At 37.6% G+C, this 17,768-nt stretch overlaps 2 protein-coding genes across 6 annotated transcripts in view; one reads left to right on the top strand and one right to left on the bottom strand.

The window, feature by feature from the left end:
- The window catches only part of NDUFAF2 (NADH:ubiquinone oxidoreductase complex assembly factor 2), a 185,815-nt gene extending 176,954 nt beyond the window's left edge, over positions 1-8,861 (top strand). For 2 of the 3 annotated variants that reach the window (XM_082836160.1, XM_082836162.1), the window contains exon 4: positions 8,362-8,861. In XM_082836160.1, the coding sequence (XP_082692286.1) occupies positions 8,362-8,607 (246 nt within the window). In that variant the 3' untranslated portion in view covers positions 8,608-8,861. Of the gene's footprint in view, positions 1-7,023; positions 7,763-8,361 lie in introns of those variants that run through there. The other variant, XM_082836161.1, reaches the window with a different exon arrangement.
- Positions 8,862-13,288: 4,427 nt separating this feature from the next.
- Positions 13,289-17,203, bottom strand: SMIM15 (small integral membrane protein 15). 3 transcript variants are annotated; one of them, XM_082835312.1, is made up of 3 exons: positions 17,186-17,203; positions 15,757-15,887; positions 13,289-14,836 (listed from the first exon to the last, which is right to left on the bottom strand). In XM_082835312.1, the coding sequence occupies exon 3, from the start codon at positions 14,822-14,824 to the stop codon at positions 14,600-14,602; it is 225 nt and encodes a 74-aa protein (XP_082691438.1). In that variant the 5' UTR covers positions 14,825-14,836; positions 15,757-15,887; positions 17,186-17,203; the 3' UTR covers positions 13,289-14,599. The 3 variants fall into 3 exon arrangements, with proteins under 3 accessions (XP_082691438.1, XP_082691436.1, XP_082691437.1); XM_082835310.1 differs by lacking the exon at positions 17,186-17,203 and adding an exon at positions 17,061-17,169; XM_082835311.1 differs by lacking the exon at positions 17,186-17,203 and adding an exon at positions 16,737-16,926.
- Positions 17,204-17,768: the final 565 nt, after the last annotated feature.

Raw genomic sequence — 17,768 nt, 5'->3', positions numbered from 1 at the left:
TACATGGAGTTCACAAGTACTTGAAACCAAATGGAGACCATTTATAAATACCAAACTCCAGAGGAGTGTGGAGCCAGACTCTCAAAGAAGAAATGGGTTGTTATGTATAACTGTATTCTGCCTGCCATTTTTCCTGGCTGGGTTCATAGCACTTTTAGAACAAACTTTATAATTTCCTAATAAAGAACTGACCATTAGCTCTATTCCATTTCCAGGTCTATCTGTATAAAAATTATAAAATAATTTTGAAGTCTATTATTGTGGAATTTTATCTTTAACATGAATATCACACCATCATATATATGTACATAGAGTGTATTACTGAAATATTCCTTGACAGAAGAATTTTCTCTTTACTAGGCTGAGACTCTAAAGAGAGAAACAGGGTTAGGGGATTGAGCTCCTGAATTATGTCATGAAAACCATTTTTCTTTTTTATTTATACATACATGTGGCACATACAAATAAGCACACTAAATTTAAAAATACTAGTGATACTTTACATAAATTATTAATGACGGGTAATTTTTAATTTGTATTTATATGCCCTTGTCCACAAGGTATATGTGTAATAATAGATATTCCTAAATGCTCTTGTATGTATGCTTAGATCTGTATCCAAATACTCAATTCTGTTTAATAGCGTAGACGCAGAACTGTTCACTCCTTCACCTCTTGTCCAAGTGTGGCCCCAGAGATGCAGAATGACTGGATACCTGAGACAGAAAAATCTTTGGGAAACTGTTTTAACTCACTCAGATATTTCTCAGCCCTTTTCTTTCTCCAGTACTCACTGAGTAATTAAATTTTCTTCCAGTCAAGATGACTTCATCAGAGAGCACTTGTGGACAGCTCTCTCTCTCTTCTCTCAGATGCTAGAGTACGGTTCCAAGGTTCAGGTTTGCATTGCCTTAGTGTCCTTTATCTTTCCCAAGGCATCATCGCAGAGACCTCTAGTCCTATTCTGCCATTTGTTTCACCTCTTTTTTTATAGTCCAAGTATCCAGATCTGTTATAGTACCTCTCGCAGCTATAACTGTATATTAGAGCTGATTTCTTCACCATTTCTACACCAAAAGTCATGTGTACTAGATTTTCACATAAGGGACTATATGATTAGATTGGGATAATATAATTCCTAACCTCTTTGAGTCAACATGTTTGAAGACTGCATTTTCAGGCTTTAATTTTTGTCTGTATGTTAGTAGTTTAATGAAAAACAACTTTAAAAATGCTTTTGTGATTACCACACTTAGCAATTTGCAACATGTAGTACAACAACAGGACAGCTACAAAAAGGGCTCTTAAGCAGGGCTCTTAGCAAAGAAGTGGCACTGAAAAGGACTTGAGCTGCAACCTTTTGGGGGCTTGAGTTCTCATCACTGAATTAATAAATAGTGCACAATAAATAACCATTAACTTGTCTAAACTACAAAAACAGGGTTAAGCTTGTTAAATGCATCCAGAGCTTTTTTTTAAAAATCTTTTTTCAATGTAATCCTTCACAAACAATGGTAATTTATAATTTGATGTAGAAAAATATATAAATTCAAACATTTAACACAATACTTTTCACAACTGAGTCTGTCTATTTTTCCAATATTAAGGCTCTGTAAACAACTCAAGCCTAAGCTAATTTGCTCCAACTGAACACCCCTGGTGCCTGTTGAAATGAGAGAGGTTGTCACAGAACAATAGTCATTCATAAACAATATACTTAGGAAAAGTTCTGAAATATCAGATTTTGGTACAGCTTGTGCTTTCTCTGTTGTCAGTATGGTTTCTTTCTCTTCTTCCCTGAGATTGGTTGAGAATGATATCCTTCAGTACTTCCCTCCAGGGGACTCTTTGATGTGACTTTCTCAGAAACGAGTTAACCTCATGCATGACTTTCTGATTGTCCACCCCACCAGATTCAGCTTCAGTGGAGAAGGGCCATTGTTAACATACTGCTTCAAATCCCAGGCCAGGGAAGCCAGGACAGTGGTGCAAGACATGGAAGGTTTGGTGGGCAGAGGCTCTTTGTCAGGTGGGAGTAGGGAGGGAATGAGGTATCATCCGTCTCCCAGGTAGTACTATTAATCTGAGGGCTGCATATGGTCACAATAGTCCTCTTGCATTTCAGGCTGTACTTCTCCTCTATTTAGTGGTAACTGACATCTTTGCAAAGCTTGAGAAGTTCTTCTGGTGGGGGTACAGTGATGATAACCCTCAAAATCTATAGCAGTAGTTTCGATGCACAATGTGATGAAGCTCCTCATGGGCTCAAGGAGCTGGGAGTGGGTAGACATAAAATCAAAGGGCATTGAGTACCTAGCAGAGTGTCCCAAAGTCTAACATTTTTCCCTGCAATGAAGTCCTTCATTCTGATATTTTTGGCACTATTCATTCCTTTATGTAGATTCAAGTTTCCATATTGTATCATTTTTTCAACCTAAAGTATTTAATACTTCCTTTAATGTTCTTGTAATAGAAGTTTGCTTGTGACAAAAACATTTTTTTTTTTTTGTCTGAAAATGTCATTATGCCTTCATTTTTAAAGGATGTTTCCACTGGATATAGGATTCTAAATTGACAGTTTTAATTTTTTTCCAGTGTATTAAAGTCATTCCATTGTTTTGTACCTTGCATTGTTTCTGAAGAGAACTCAATAGTATTTATCTTTCTCTCATAAATGTCTTTCTTTTGTAGCTTATTTTAAGATTTTCTCTTTTATCATTAGTTTTTAGCAATCTGGTTTTGATATGCTTTGGTTTTGTATTTTTCCTACTTGGAGTTTTTTTAGTTTCTTGGATATGTAGATTTATATGTTTATCTATTTGATATATTTTTTAGTCATTATTTTTTCTCCTTCCTCTTTCTTCTTTTTCTGTGATTCCAGTTACGTGTATGTGAGACTGCTTAATATTGCCCAACAGCTCACTGAGGCTCTGGTTCAGTTTTTAAGCAATTTTCTCTCTCTTTTGCTTCAGTTTGCATAGTTTCCATTGCCTTGTTTTCAGATTCTTTTTTCTCTTCTTCCGCAGGGTCTAATCTGCTGTTAAGCATATCCATTACATTTTTTATTTCATGTATTGTATTTTTCACCTCTAGAAGTTCCATTTGGTTCTTTTTAAATGTTTCTACATTTCTTCTCTTTATGTTAATTTTTCTTTTAAGTCTTTAACATATTTATAGTAGCTGTGATAAAGTCCGTATCTATTAATTTCATCATTTCTATCATGTTTCTGTTGACTGGTTTTGGATCACACTTTCCTTCTTCACTTCTTGATTGGATGATAAACACTGAAATAGTATATTGTTTACTGTCTGTGTTTTGTTGTCTTCCTTTTAAAAATGTTGAGGGTTTTCTTTTTTTTTTTTGAGTATACTAATTTACATGTGAATCAGCCCAAACGTTTGGAGGCTTTATTTTTAAGATTTGTTCAGGTGGATCTAGAGCAGTACTGTTCAATAGGAGTTTCTGCAATAATGGAAATGTTTTGTATCTGTACTTTTCAATATGGTAGCCACTAGTCACATTTGGCTACTAAACACTTGAAATGTGCCTAGTACAATTAAGGAACTAAATTTTAAAATTTAATTAATTTAAATAACAACATTTGGCTAGTGGCTACTGTATTGGACAGTGCAGATCTAGAGTTACCTCAACTCTTGTGCCAATTTATTCTTACTCCTAAGGAGTGATCTTTCTGAAGTCTTTATACTAAATGCCCTGCAGGTTTGGTGAGGCATCTCTGGCTTTTTAGAACTTGAATGTCCCCTAGTCTCATGCAAGCTGCAGCAGTTGTTCAGTTTACAGCTCCCCAGTAGTTATTCTTTAGCCAGAAATTGACCTTCCTGGCCCTGTAGAGTCTCATTCTACCCACATACAGTTTGATACTCAGCTGAACACTCAAGGGTACCCCTATCCAGGTTTCTAGAACTGTGTGTGTGTGTGTGTGTGTATATGTGTGTGTGTGTGTGTGTTCTGGTACTGTGCCCCACAAATTTCAGCTTCCTCAGCCTTCCTAACCAACCATCTCTATCTCTTTAGCTCAGCGAGGTAACCAGCCTCTGCTTGGGTTCCCTGACCCTGTGCAGCAGCCTCCAGCTGAGGTGATACAGGGCTTATCTCGTTTGTTTCCCCTCTCTCGAGGATCACAGTACTGCACTGGCTGTTGTTTAGTATCTGAAAAGTTTAGTATTTTTGTCCAGTTTTCTAGTTGTTCATGGCAGAAGAACTAGTCTGGCACCAGTTACTCCATCTTGTTTTCAAGCCAGTAGATTATGTCTTACTAACACCTCTGTTCTCAATCCAGTGGTAGTGGTTGCTGCCTTTGTTGGAGACTGTAGCACATTAAATTGGAGATTTTTTCATCCTGGCAAAATTATGAATTTTGTTCATTCTTCATAAGGATAGCAATTGATGTAGGGATCCTGCTATTTACAAAATGTTCACAACAAATAGTTATTCAATGTATGTCACAAATTAGTGGGTTAAATTTTTAAGTACTTAAAGATATAAGTATTGAGACTACATTTCTACCCTGAGATGAGAAAGAGGGACAGATATAAGTTTGGTGTGTTTATTTTTAATGGAATAGAATAAACAATCACTATTTAAAAATCCACCTGTAACATCTTCTGTTGTACTATTACTGCCCAATAGCCAGTTCTTTCCCAGTCTTTACAACAGCCCATAGAAGAAGGCAGTACTGTAATCTCCATTTCACACAAGGAAACTGAGACACAGAGAGGTTAAGCAACATTAACAGGGCCACAGCTAGTAAATGGCAAAACTGAGATTTATATGCAATTTGTCTTGCTTCAAAGCCCATGTTTTTAACTGCAAACTTTCAGAAGGTCTAACAGTGTGAACAGTATGCATATGAGTATTTAAGATGTAAATTTTATGTATACATAGTCACTGTATTCCCATTTTCAGATAAAGAAACTGAGACTGAACAAAGTTAACTGACTTTCTTGGTGTCACAGATAGTAAAAGGTAGATTTGGGATTGCAACTATGTGTTTGGGTCAAAGAACTATGTATGTGGATAGTCATCAGAGTTCTGTTTTTTTTTTTTTATGAAAAAGTGATATATTGGAAACAAAAATAGGGGTAGACATTAAGTAAGTCATGGTATAATGCAAGTGATAAAATCCATACAACTATTTTTTTTTAATGTGAAAGAATACTGACAGGGTGAAAAGTGGTATGCAAAAGGATAAATATTTGCTTTAAACATACAAACATTTATGTGAAGACCTACTTACCCTTGGTTTATCCCTAAAATGCTGAAACAAACAATGTTTTTATTGATATACATATTGAGACTTAAGGTGATATGTTTCCAAGGAAATAATGTAAGGGAAAAATCCTTGCTTTATAGTAACTTCTGCTATGAAATAGGCTTTGTTACAGAATTACTTCTGTTTCTCTTTTAGTCTACAAATTCCTATTTTTTCCACCTAACTACTTTCATTTTATCTATTCCAAATATTTACAAAACTAGATTTCCTTTCACAAATGATTTATGTTCTGTGTAATTTTTCTGGAAGCTGTTGGCAGGGGTCTGGTAACCATTAGTTTTTAAAAAAAAAAGACAAATTCTTTTCTAGGAAAAACTGTAGTCTCCATGTTTTTCAACTCTGAAATCTTTAATCTTCATATTAAAATAATTAACATATTCAGATTGACTTTTTATTGGCCTAAATAGCTGTTATAAGAAAGAAACTACTTGGCAGAGTAATAATGAGTAAAGAGAAATTATATGAAGGCAGGAATAAAGAAAGAACAGCTCTCTGCCCTCAGTTTCCTTTTATGCAGAAGGCATAGGCTTGCACCAGCTGTAAGATTGCAACAGTAGAGCTGAAATCGCTAAAGGCAATGTGACTGATGCTCTTATACCAAGCCAAGCAAGCTTTATACCAGCTTCTCAGTAGTATCTTGCTCCCTGTGGTGGGCTACCAGTGCAAGTTCAACGCTCGTGAACCTTTCATTCTGCTCAGGAGAAAGAGCCTCCGGGCTGACACACCAGTTCATAGAGGGTCTTGAAGAGTCTGGAGATGAAGTGAAGATGAGATGGCCTCAGACTGAAAAATATTTCCACCTACTTCCATTATTTCCAGTATCATATTGAGAGGTTTCTTTTGTGACATATGGTCACCCCACCTGAGAATTCTACAGAGTATATGAAAGGCAAAGCCAGACTCTCATCCTCACTCATAGCAGCTGTCCCTAAACTCATAGTTACTATGGTTATTAAATTACTCATAGGGAATTGATCTGTTATAGAAATTACAAGAATATTTATAAATATGCCTTCCCTCACGTTTGCTTTAGGAGAGGTTTCATTAGATGGGCCCTTCTTTGTGTCTAAAAGTCTGTAACACTACAATCTCCTCAAATCTTTTCCTGTAAGTATAGACCATTATTTTAAATGTGATTTTAAATATCAGGGTTTACCTTTTTGGAGAACTATTATTGCTTGAAATTCATGTTAGAAACAGAAAGATTGCATCATATATTTAAATAACCAGATGTGTCATTTTTTTTAAAGGAACCATTTTTTTAAATAAATTTATTTAATTTTGGCTGCATTGGGTCTTCGCTGCTGTGCTTGGGCTTTCTCTAGTTGCGGCGAGCGGGGGCTACTCTTCTTTGTGGTGTGTGGGCTTCTCATTGCGGTGGCTTCTCTTGTTGCAGAGCACGGGCTCTAGGCCCGCAGGCTTCAGTAGTTGTGGCACGCGGGCTCTAGAGTGCAGGCTCAGTAGTTGTGGCAGGCGGGCTTAGTTGCTCTGCGGCATGTGGGATCTTCCTGGACCAGGGCTTGAACCTGTGTCCCCTGCATTGGCAGGCGGATTCTTAACCACTGTGCCACCAGGGGAGTCCCAGATGTGTCAATTTTTTAAATGTTGAAATTTTAAAATAACTTGGGAGAATTTGTTTTTGTCTATGTTGTCAGATATTAGTTATGTTAACATTCATATTATAAATAACAAATATATTCTTTTTTTTTTTTTTTTTTTTTTTTTGCAGTACGTGGGCCTCTCACTGCTGTGGCCTCTCCCACTGCGGAGCACAGGCTCCAGACTCGCAGGCCCAGCGGTCATGGCTCATGAGCCCAGCCGCTCCGTGGCATGTGGGATCCTCCCGGACTGGGGCACGAATCCGTGTCCCCTGCATCGGCAGGCGGACTCACAAACACTGTGCCACCAGGGAAGCCCAACAAATATATTCTTAAAGAAAAATCAGAAAATACAGATAAGCAAAAAGAACATTTAAAAATTTCACCCAGGGAATTCCCCGGCAGTCCAGTGGTTAGGACTCTGCCCTTTCAATGCCGAGGGCGCCCATTCAGTCCTTGGTTGGGGAACTAAGGTCCCGCAAGCTGTGAGGCGCAGCCAAAAAAAAAAAAAAAAATCCACCCATTTAGAAATAATTAAGATAGAAGAGGAAGAAGGAATCAATAAAGGTAAAAGACGTAATTACTATTTCATGTTTTTAAGATGCATATCTTCAAATTTTAACATCTCTGAAATCAGGATGTGTGAAGGAGTTTGCCTTTTTTAGTGGTACCTATAACAGCGATGCATCTTAAATTTGATGGTCTTGTATTCAATGAAATACAGTAATAGGTTCATTGTTGTTCGGGGTATAGATCCTTACAAATCGAATAGCACATCTGAGTGACAAAACTGCATTGCACAAATTGCTTGCACTGATTTGAGGAAGCATTTCCAATAGCAAAGTGCCTCTCTGGAACTGGTGTCTAAGGCTTGCTGAACTCTGATTCCGTTTCTGTCCTCCTCTTCACTGCCATACCACTCCAGAGGCGAAAGGGAAATAGATGGGACTTGGTCCTGGCGCTAACCATGCTTTAAGTCCCACAGAGAAGAGACTGGCAGGAGCATCCTTCTGAGGCCCTCTCACCTTCACTTCATCTCCAATAGAAAGTACAAATCACTGATTAGTTTTTGAGGCAGTAAATAGCTGTTAAATTTAGAAAATCTTTGGTAAGAGTGACTTTTATGCTTTTGTGTAATATTTCATGTTAAGTGGTTTGTTTCACTTACTGGGTAGTAAATATTTCTATTTAATTATCCTTCTCATCTTTTTATTATAGTATACAAGGAGATAGCTGTTTAATTCAAAATAATATCACTCTATCATTATATGGCTTTATATAAAGCTATATAATCAGATAGCTTTTTCAGACTTACCCTGTACATATCTATATATTATTTAAATGCAAGGCAAGTATCATGTATATATGTACTTAATTTTTTTTAGCTATTTTATTTTTATAAAACCTGTAGTTTGAGTTTTCTTCTAACTAGGAATTTAATGATTTCTTCCATTTATATATGCATGCAGGAAATAATGAAGAATGAAAAACATAAAGAAGAAATTAAAACCAAAGACTTTTATGAAAAAGAAAAACTCCTCAGAGAAGAGAGCAGCAAGGAACACTTGGCTCCACCAGTTCAAACTCAGATTAAAGGGCATGCCTCCGCTCCGTACTTCGGAAAAGAAGAATCCTCGGTGGCTCCCACCAGCACTGGTAAAACCTTTCAGCCAGGATCCTGGATGCCACAAGATGGCAAGAGCCACAATCAATGAATGCACTGTGGTAAAATCATTTCATTTATATATGTATGTGACTATTTTAACAAGTAAAAGTAAAAAGTTACTTCGTATTTTCTGACTGTACAATAGTTCTCTATTCCAGTAAACTTAAGAACTTGTTTTTACTATGCATAAGAAGTGTGAGGTTATGAACTATAGGAACCTAACTTCTTTTAGACTTAAATCCTTCACTTGATTTAGTCATCATTCTCTGTTTATAAATTTGCTTAGGTTTTTCCTCTTTGAGTTGCTCCCTTGAGAAGTATCTTGTAGCTGTAAATGCTCAGTACATTTTAGATCCTTACGATCATTTAGAAACCACCCAAAATATATCTTGGTAGAAAATGATAAGGGTAAATATTGAACTGTCCTAAATGATCAAATATAAAAGGAGAAGACTGCTATTTCTGTAGAGGCACTCTGTAAGATTCTAAAGAACTAATCAAAAACATGAACTTGGATAAAACACATGGAAGCCAGGATAAAAACACGTGGAGGCCAAGAAAATTTATTTGATAAATGAAAAACACCCTATGATATTGATGAGTAGATGGGACAAACGCTATTTTATGGCGGAATTGAGGTTGGAGTTTTAAAGAGGAATTAGGACCAATGGAAGTAGACAATCTATCACAAAAGTCTGAAAAGATGGTAAACAGAGAAATGGTACAGTAATTGCAGTTCTGTGAGATTAAAAATTACTTTGAAAAAATAGAAAATAGGGCAGAGTTCTCAGAACGTGATTCCACTGATAGTGGAGATTACAGTGATTTCTATATTGGAGAAAATTATAGACAGATGACAACATTAAAAGAGATTATATATAAAAGTGTCATACATTTTCTGAAGTGCACAACCAAGTTTTTGTTGCTAACAGAGTTCTAATTCTAATGTAGAGGTCTTCTAACAGTGATTGTCATTGTAGCAACTACTCAATAAATATGGACTGAGATTTTTACTTAATATTAGAAGGTAAAATTTTTAATTGCTTAAGAAATAAACTACAGAAAAATACAACTTTATAAAATGTTATACTGAAACAAGTAATCAAATGTAATCACCATAACACTCATGAAATGACAAAAAAAAAAAAAAAAGCCCCTAGGTGGTAATATTAACGTTCCAGCAGCCCTGTTAATATCAAGTTAATCATTCTGTCTCTTTACATTATTCCAAAGTAGTATTACATTTTACCAAAGAGGCAAAAAAGGAACTAGCTATTAGGTAATATAAAAAGAGATAAAATTTGTTGTATAATTGACTGTAAAGTAAGATGTTCTTGAACCCCAGGTTACAGGAAAAACTGTACATTCTAACATGCTAGAATAGAATGTGTCTACTACCAAATTCCTATCAGCTTATTAACTGTATTCTGTATACATATTTTACAAAAGTTTGTTGTGTAGGTGGTTTATAAATATCTTAATGTATGACAGAATTTACATTAATTTTAATTTTTATGGTTTTCATTTTAAAATACCTGTTTTACATAAAAGAAAATCTTAGCCAACAGTTACGTTATATAAGAAGATGATACTGGCCCACCCATTATTAGTAAAGTATGAACTTTCAAAGTGATTTTGAGAGGTGGGAATAAACTTTGTAGTAATCCATCCACACTCCTTTCCTCAAGACTAACATTTTTAGGATGACTGGTTTACACTGTTAGGTGGTATCAGAACAGAGTTCTGAGAAGATTTAATCCTACATAAAAACTGAACTATAATCTTGGCCTAATTAAGATTGACTTTCTAAACAATCTTGTTTTTATATGTGGCTTTTAAGCCAGACACATGCAAAGCAGAATCAGAGTTTCACATAAAATATTCACTTGTCCACCATATTTCATATTTTAAAGTTATATTTGGGGAATTTACAAGTTTTTTTTTTAATGAAAATGTTTTTCTTCATCTTTTCAAGACAGACTCCAAAACCCATGCAGATTTTTAAATTTCAAAAGTTAAAATGTTCATTTTAAAATAATTAAATTGGGGCTTCCCTGGTGGCGCAGTGGTTAAAAATCTGCCTGCCAATGCAAGGGACATGGGTTCGAGCCCTGGTCTGGGAAGATCCCACATGCTGCAGAGCAACTAAACCCATGCACAAGTACTGAGCCTAAGCCCTAGAGCCCACGTGCCACAATTACTGAGCCCACGTGCCACAACTACTGAGCCCACGTGCCACACCTACTGAAGCCTGCGAGGCTAGAGCCCGTGCTCCGCAACAAGAGAAGCCACGACAATGAGAAGCCCGCACACCGCAACCAAGAGTAGCCCCCACTCACAAACTAGAGATCCCACGCACAGCAACGAAGACCGAACACAGCCAAAAATAATTAATTTAAAATAATAATAATAATTAAAGTGTCATACATACCTTAAGTTCTCTCAGATAAATCCTTCCTGACTTCCTGTGCCTCTGCTATACATGCATATAGCATTTTTTTCCCCCAAAGGCCTTATTATACAAACTGCTCAGGTATACATGTGTTGCCTTTTGGGTTTAACCATATAAATCTAGCCTATTAGCTATGCCTTGGATATCTGAAGTTAAAAATCAAAAAAAAATGGAGGAAATAATTTTTTCCCCATTATGTTATCCTTTTGCATTCCATTTTTACTGATTTCTGGCTCTCATTTACTTCCTAATTTCATCAGCCTTGACCCAATACCATCATACTGACTTTTTTAATGCTGTCTCATTAACCACATTATCTAAAATGTAACCTGAATTCATTTAGACTAGGCTTTCTCAAACTATTTGTGTTCTTTGGGGGAAAAGAAAAGAGAGTCTATGATAGTCAAAGAAGGTTAAAAGACTCCAAGAAATCACGAAGAAATGAATTGTCTTATCTTGTGTTTCCCAAACTTTTGGTATTTGAACATGGAATCCCCTTTAATATTTGAGAAATACAGAATTTGTCCTTATATGTTACAGATATGAAGTAAATCAGAGTGATCCTATAATCAGTTGCAAACCTGAAAGCAATCATTCCTAAATAGGTATCAGACTTCCTCTAACTTAAAACCAGATGAGGTATAAAGTGCCCCTAACAATGGGTGAGGAGCTGTTACTTAATAGTGGATCTCAACATTGGGTTTCTAGCTTGCAGCATCCGAAGCTTATTTCAAGTTTGCTCACTGTAATTTCAGGAAATAGGTTTAAAATCCCCTTGCACATCTGATACAGTAACACCATGCTGAAGTTTACCACATGGACGCTATGGATCAAATTCTGATGCACAAACTTTTTGGTGGTAAAATGTTTGTTATAGGCAGCTTGTTTTTCCTTCAAAACCAGCCATAATTGATTATATTAGTTCTAAGAACTTCAGAAACAACATAATATGTAGGCAGTTTTTAAAAGAGTTATTCTGGGTAACAGTAAATGGGATTCTTGTAACCATAACAGTATGTTGCAATAAAAGATTGATTTTTCTGAAGACTCTCAAAACTCATAATACATAGTTCCCAACTTAATTTTTCAACTTTACGATACACATTCACATTCAACAGAAACGTTCTTTGAGTTTTAATCTTTTCTCGGGCTAGCAGTGTGCAGTAGGACACTTGTGATGCTGGGCAGTGGCAGGGAGCCACAGCTCCCAGTCAGCCATGCAATCACAAGTAAACAACCGATACCCACACAACCATTCTGTTTTTCACTTTCAGTACATTATTCAGTAAATTATTTTCAGCTTGCAATGGGTTTATCAGGATGTAATCCATTTTAAATCGAGGTAGCTCTATAGTCTCTAATTTACACCACCCCCCAACACACACAAACATATAGACACATATTATAAAACCTTGTTGATCTCAAATGTATAAAAAGGCTCCATAAATTTTGAGAAAAGCTGAAGAAACAATAAATGGCCTATGCCAAACAAATACAAAATTGTATTAAGACTAACAGGGACTATAGAAAAACCTATTTTAGTTAAATACCTTTAAATTGTCACAATGAGCAATGAAACCATAGCTTTAGTGGATAACTAAGTTTTGTTTAAATTTCAATGACAATATAAAAAGCATATCTTAGATCACCTGAATAACTAATTTGTAATTAAACACTGAATTATTTCAGTGCTTGGAGCTGCAATGTGTTGATCACACTGGCACCAAGTAGGAACTGACAACCTAAAATAACAGTAATAAGTATTGTTCAACCAGTCCATAAACATTCTCAGAGGTCCTTAGGTTCTCATATTTGAGAAACATTGCTCTCAACTTTTACAAGTACAGTTGACCCTTGAACAACATGGGTTCGAACTGTGTGGGGTCACTCATACACAGATGTTTTTAGTGGTAAATCCTACAATACTACATGATCCAGGGTTGGTTGAATCCACAGATGAAGAACTGTGGGTACAGAGGGACCTCGGAACTGCAGATATGGAAGACCTGCATATAGGAAGGAACAATGTATAGGGAGGGTCCACTATAAATTATACAGGGATTTTCGACTGCAAGGGAGGACTCATGCTCCTAACCCCACAAAAAAAAACAAAGCCCAGCGTGGTGTTCAGGGGTCAACTGCATGCTTATCTATAAATGAAATTTGTAACCCTCTGAAAAGTCTAACTTCTATAACATATTTAACTTGAATTATTACTCCTCCCCCCCCAAAAATAAACAAAGCCCAGGACCTCTTTATAAAAATGTATCAAATTTATTTCAATATCTAGTTTCATTTTTAAGTTAAAGCTTTTAGACAATTTTTTTGTAATTTAAGATTCATTATCAGGGGTGAGGAAAACATTAATAAGCTATTAATTACTGACAACAAAATTATTAACCATGCATTTATAAAAGCCATGTTAAAGAGTAAAAAGTTCCAGTTATACTACTTAACTGAAGGAAATATCCTTCAGCCCTTTATTTCTAACTATAACACATTCTAATTTTGACATGATTTACACCTTTTTCACCCAACTAATACTATGCTAAACAAACTTTTTCCAACTGTTAAGCCTTTCTTTACCATTTATGAAATATGACTTAACTGTTACTCTTTAAAAGTTCCTTAAAAGAGATTTGAATTTTAATTTTCACCATGAACCTGTTTGATCAAAAAAGTAAAGGACATCACTACCACATGAATTAAAAGAATGGAATGAAAAACAAAAGTGGTATTATATAATCAGCAAATTATTTGATAAGACATTTTAACTACTTCACATTTCTACTTATAGCACAAGTGAGAATTAACTGGTTCCAAGGTACTACAAGGTTTGGCATTTTTACTCCAAGCTTTAAATCATAGTGTTGATCTACTCAAGTCATCTCTAAGAAAATGGCAGTGTTCATAAGTACAAAAATTGTTATATCCAGTAAGTGGTATTCTACATGGTCAAGATAATAAGAGAATTCTTTATAAAATCAGATTTTTAAAAATGCAGAATGTCTGGTAATTACCAGTATCTCAAAAGCTAAAATGAGAAAAATACAGAAAATAGAAGTACTCGTTGAATAATACTTTGCTTTGAGGAAGCCAGAAATGATTCTATTTCAAGAAATAAGTAATAATGATAAAAGATGTGATTAACACACTGTATCTCTTTTAAGCCAAAGCATGCTTTTCACCTCAGGACAATTCTGATTTTTACATTCTTAATCTCCTTTGTCCAGAACAGGACCCCATTTTAAGCCATTCTTTGAATAGAGTCCATAATCTAAAGCCATTTTTCTCCACAGGATGTTTTCACTTTAGTACATATGCTGCAAAAAGGCAAATGACTAAGTCAGTTATAAAGAATCTGTAGCATAATAAATGCCAATTTACAGTAACTGTCAACAGACTTCTACACCGAAGCCTAAAAGTTGCTATAGTAACAGGTGAGAACTAACATGATTCTTCCACATGCTCAGACTTCGTTTACTAAATAATACTGTCACAAGATCTGAAAAGAAACCTTAATGGGTCCTTCCAAAGCTGCATAATTTTCCAGATGATTTTCCTCTGGTTGCAGAGCCTGTTCATTCCTTCAATCCTTTTTTAGTCGTTTAGCTTTTGCAATATTTTCTTGACGTTTTTGTTTCTTCTTTTGCTCCTTTTCCCTGGCCTCGATCATCTTGGCCAATTTCCAAGAGAGTACAGCACTTGCTAGAAACAATGGAGTTAGGGCCAGAATAACTGTTGTAAGGAAGCCATATGGGTCCTTTGCAGCCCATTCCACAACATACTCAGCCCAAGCCTTTATATCAAACATCTTTGTAGAGGCCTTAGGAAAGCAGGGGGTGGGGGGAGAGACAACAAGAGAAAAGCCTATGTGGTTAATCAAATTTTGAAAAAGGTACCCCATACAATCAGTTAACTCAGAATTCCATTATCACTCAATAGTTTGGTTGGTTGTTTTTAAAAAGTACTAATTAGTACTATTTTAATAAGGACTAATGTTTCTAGTAAGAAAAAATAATTCACCTAGGACAACCAGAAGAGTGACACTTAAAAGATGTAAAGCTATAGAAGATAAAAGGAAAAACCATGTGGAATCTGTCATAAGGACTAGGCATTCTCATATGCCTCCTATATTCAAGACAAATTTTATTTAGCAGCAGTTTTCAAAGAATTTTGAGTTTTATGTGCTCATTCCAGGAAACAGCTGAATCCCATTATGCCATTTTTTTTTACATAGCCTTAGTTCTATTAAGTGCTAATTAACAAAAGTACAATCATCAAATTTGCTATTTGAAAGCCACAGAATATGTGAAATGCCTGGAGAAAGGGAGGTACTGGATGGCTGTTTCCAGGAATGAAAAGAGAGGGTAAGGGAACCATAATATCCATTCATATGCAAAGAGTTCTATAAGCAAAAGGTGACATGCTATTTTATGCCCTCTTTCAGCTTTGAGGACTCCTATTTGAGGACATAATTAGTAAATGAGAACAACTTTAATAGATGAGAACATTAACCATTACAGGTGCCATGCATTTTGTTCCGTTTTGAGTTGGTAAGGGAGGGCCATCTGGCAAATGAGGATGTTGTGGATTTGAGTGACATTGTCTATTTTGCCCCAGAGGCTTTTCAACCTTCATGTTTGTGTTGATCTCTATTCAAAGTGGAGAATCAGAATACCTGGGGAGGAATGGGTGTATATACAGTCACTTAAAATTTCAGCTGGGATTTAAAAAATCATCTACCTTATGCTTTGAGTAGTGATCTCTAACTCTGTCCTGGGATTATTAGCCAATCACAATTTCAGATGACCCTTGGTTGGCTGTCTTCTTTAGCTCTACCATACACTTCTGAGAGAATGCTTAAATTCTGTATACTGGTTGGGTTGAAAAGAATAGATAAAAGAAAAACGTTAGAAGTCAACTTTAAGGAATAATTATAATACAATTTTAAATGGTAAATTCTCTATATGCAACCCATAAATGACATGTAAAATCGCGTGGCACATTAAATACATTTAATATCTATTGCTTTCTAATTTTAAGAAAGAAATAATTACACAATGGTAAATGCCCTGTAAGAAAATCCTAGTTACTGGAGATCAAATATTTTACTAAATTACTTCAAAAATAAAATTATTTACGAAGTTCACTAACATATAAAATAAGTTAGCTCACTGATATGTTACAGCATATCCATTCCCAGATCTTGAACGTTTTATAGTAAAAAAGTCAATTATTTGTTTATAGGGTTAAGTATACAATCGCAAAATCAAACACCGCTTTACTCTTAAAAGGTTTTTTTTTGTCTCCCTATTATACAGTTTGTGTTCTTTATAGAAAACCCAGAGATAAACAAAACAAAATATATATCACCCACAATCCCATCACCTACACAAAACTACCATGACTGGTTTTAATTACATCCTATCACAACTTCTTCATATTTTCAACTGAAGACACATTAAAGTACCTAAGATATCGTTAAATATCCTAGCCTCCCCACCCCATTCGTAGGCTCCCACCCACACAGTCGAGCCCAGGCTCTACGGATATCCATCTGTTTCTTCAGCTTCTCCAGCCCAGTAATGAATTAACTAATGCAAGATTCAGAGATGAGCAAAAGACCTTTGCAATAAAGAGTAAAGCGGAAGTGAAGGACCCGGTTATGGCCGAGTTTTAGCCATTAACACAGAGAAAGGAGTTACCGTCCACAGGACACAAACCTCCCATGCACCTCAATTTCGGACCCCAAGCGCACGCGCCTCCCACACTCCAAGGAATATTTTCTTCCTTCCGAGAAGGATCGGCCGGGTTTGATCTCCGGGCCAGACCCGCGCGGCGCCTAAAGCTGCAGCTGATGGCACCTCACAGCCAACCGCACTTCCCCTCCTTCCTTGTGTTTTCCTCGCTCACCCTTCCTTCCTCACCGCACCCGGCCGCCAGCCCCTGGGGCCACGCTCCCCAGACCCTCCCCCTCGGCGAGCGCGGGCCCGGCGGAGCTCGCACAACGGGCGGCCCCCGGGAATCAGAGGTCGTCCCCGCCACACCTTGGGCCGTCGGCGCCGTGGCCGCCTCCGCCGGGCACGGGGGCAAAACTGCGGCTGCGGCCACCACCAGCTTCCCCTACAGCGCACCCGAGACTGTGGGTTCGGACCCCCAATTCCCAACTAACCTCCAGGCCGGAAGCAGGAAGGCGGAAGCCGCGGCTCTCCCGACCCGCCCACAGGCCGGCCCTTGCCTGGATCCGGCCTGAGGAAGTCGAGGGGCCAGTTTCCGGCTGCGCCATTGCTGTGTGGGGCCCGGGACCCGGACTTCGAGCACGCGGGGAGGGCGGGGCGGCGCCCGGGTTTCCGGGGAGCGGCAGGTGAGGCCACGTGGGGCGAGCGGCGGCGCCCGGCTGGTCGCTGGCTCGGAGCCCGAGTCTCGCGCCTTCTGTCGGGGCGGCGTCTTGCCTGAGGTTCGGGTGGGCTCCGGCCTCCGGGAGCCGGTCCGGAAGCACGGAGGGCCCCCTACCTTTGCCCCCGAAGTCAGCCGGGGAACAGCCGCTCCCGTGCAGGAGCCCGGCCGTGGGTGGAGGGTCCCGGTGGGTAAGGTCCGTGACCCTGGGAAACTCCAGCCAGAGAGCGGCGGCAAGAAAGGAGTTGGTTCCCACAAACCGCCCAGAGTCAAGGTGAGGGTGGCACTGCGACTCTTGAAGGATTCTAGCGAGTTCCTCGGGTTCACACTCCACTCTTTGACCTTCTCATCTGCGGGTT

Source organism: Leucopleurus acutus (assembly GCF_964270905.1).
Source record: "Leucopleurus acutus genome assembly, chromosome: 3".
Taxonomy (NCBI): domain Eukaryota; kingdom Metazoa; phylum Chordata; class Mammalia; order Artiodactyla; family Delphinidae; genus Leucopleurus; species Leucopleurus acutus.
This window is presented reverse-complemented; position numbering and strand designations above follow the sequence as displayed.

What these genes read in the sequence shown, in the direction of transcription:
- SMIM15 (XM_082835312.1), bottom strand. Translation starts at nt 14,824, where the DNA reads ATGTTTGATATAAAGGCTTGGGCTGAGTATGTTGTGGAATGGGCTGCA.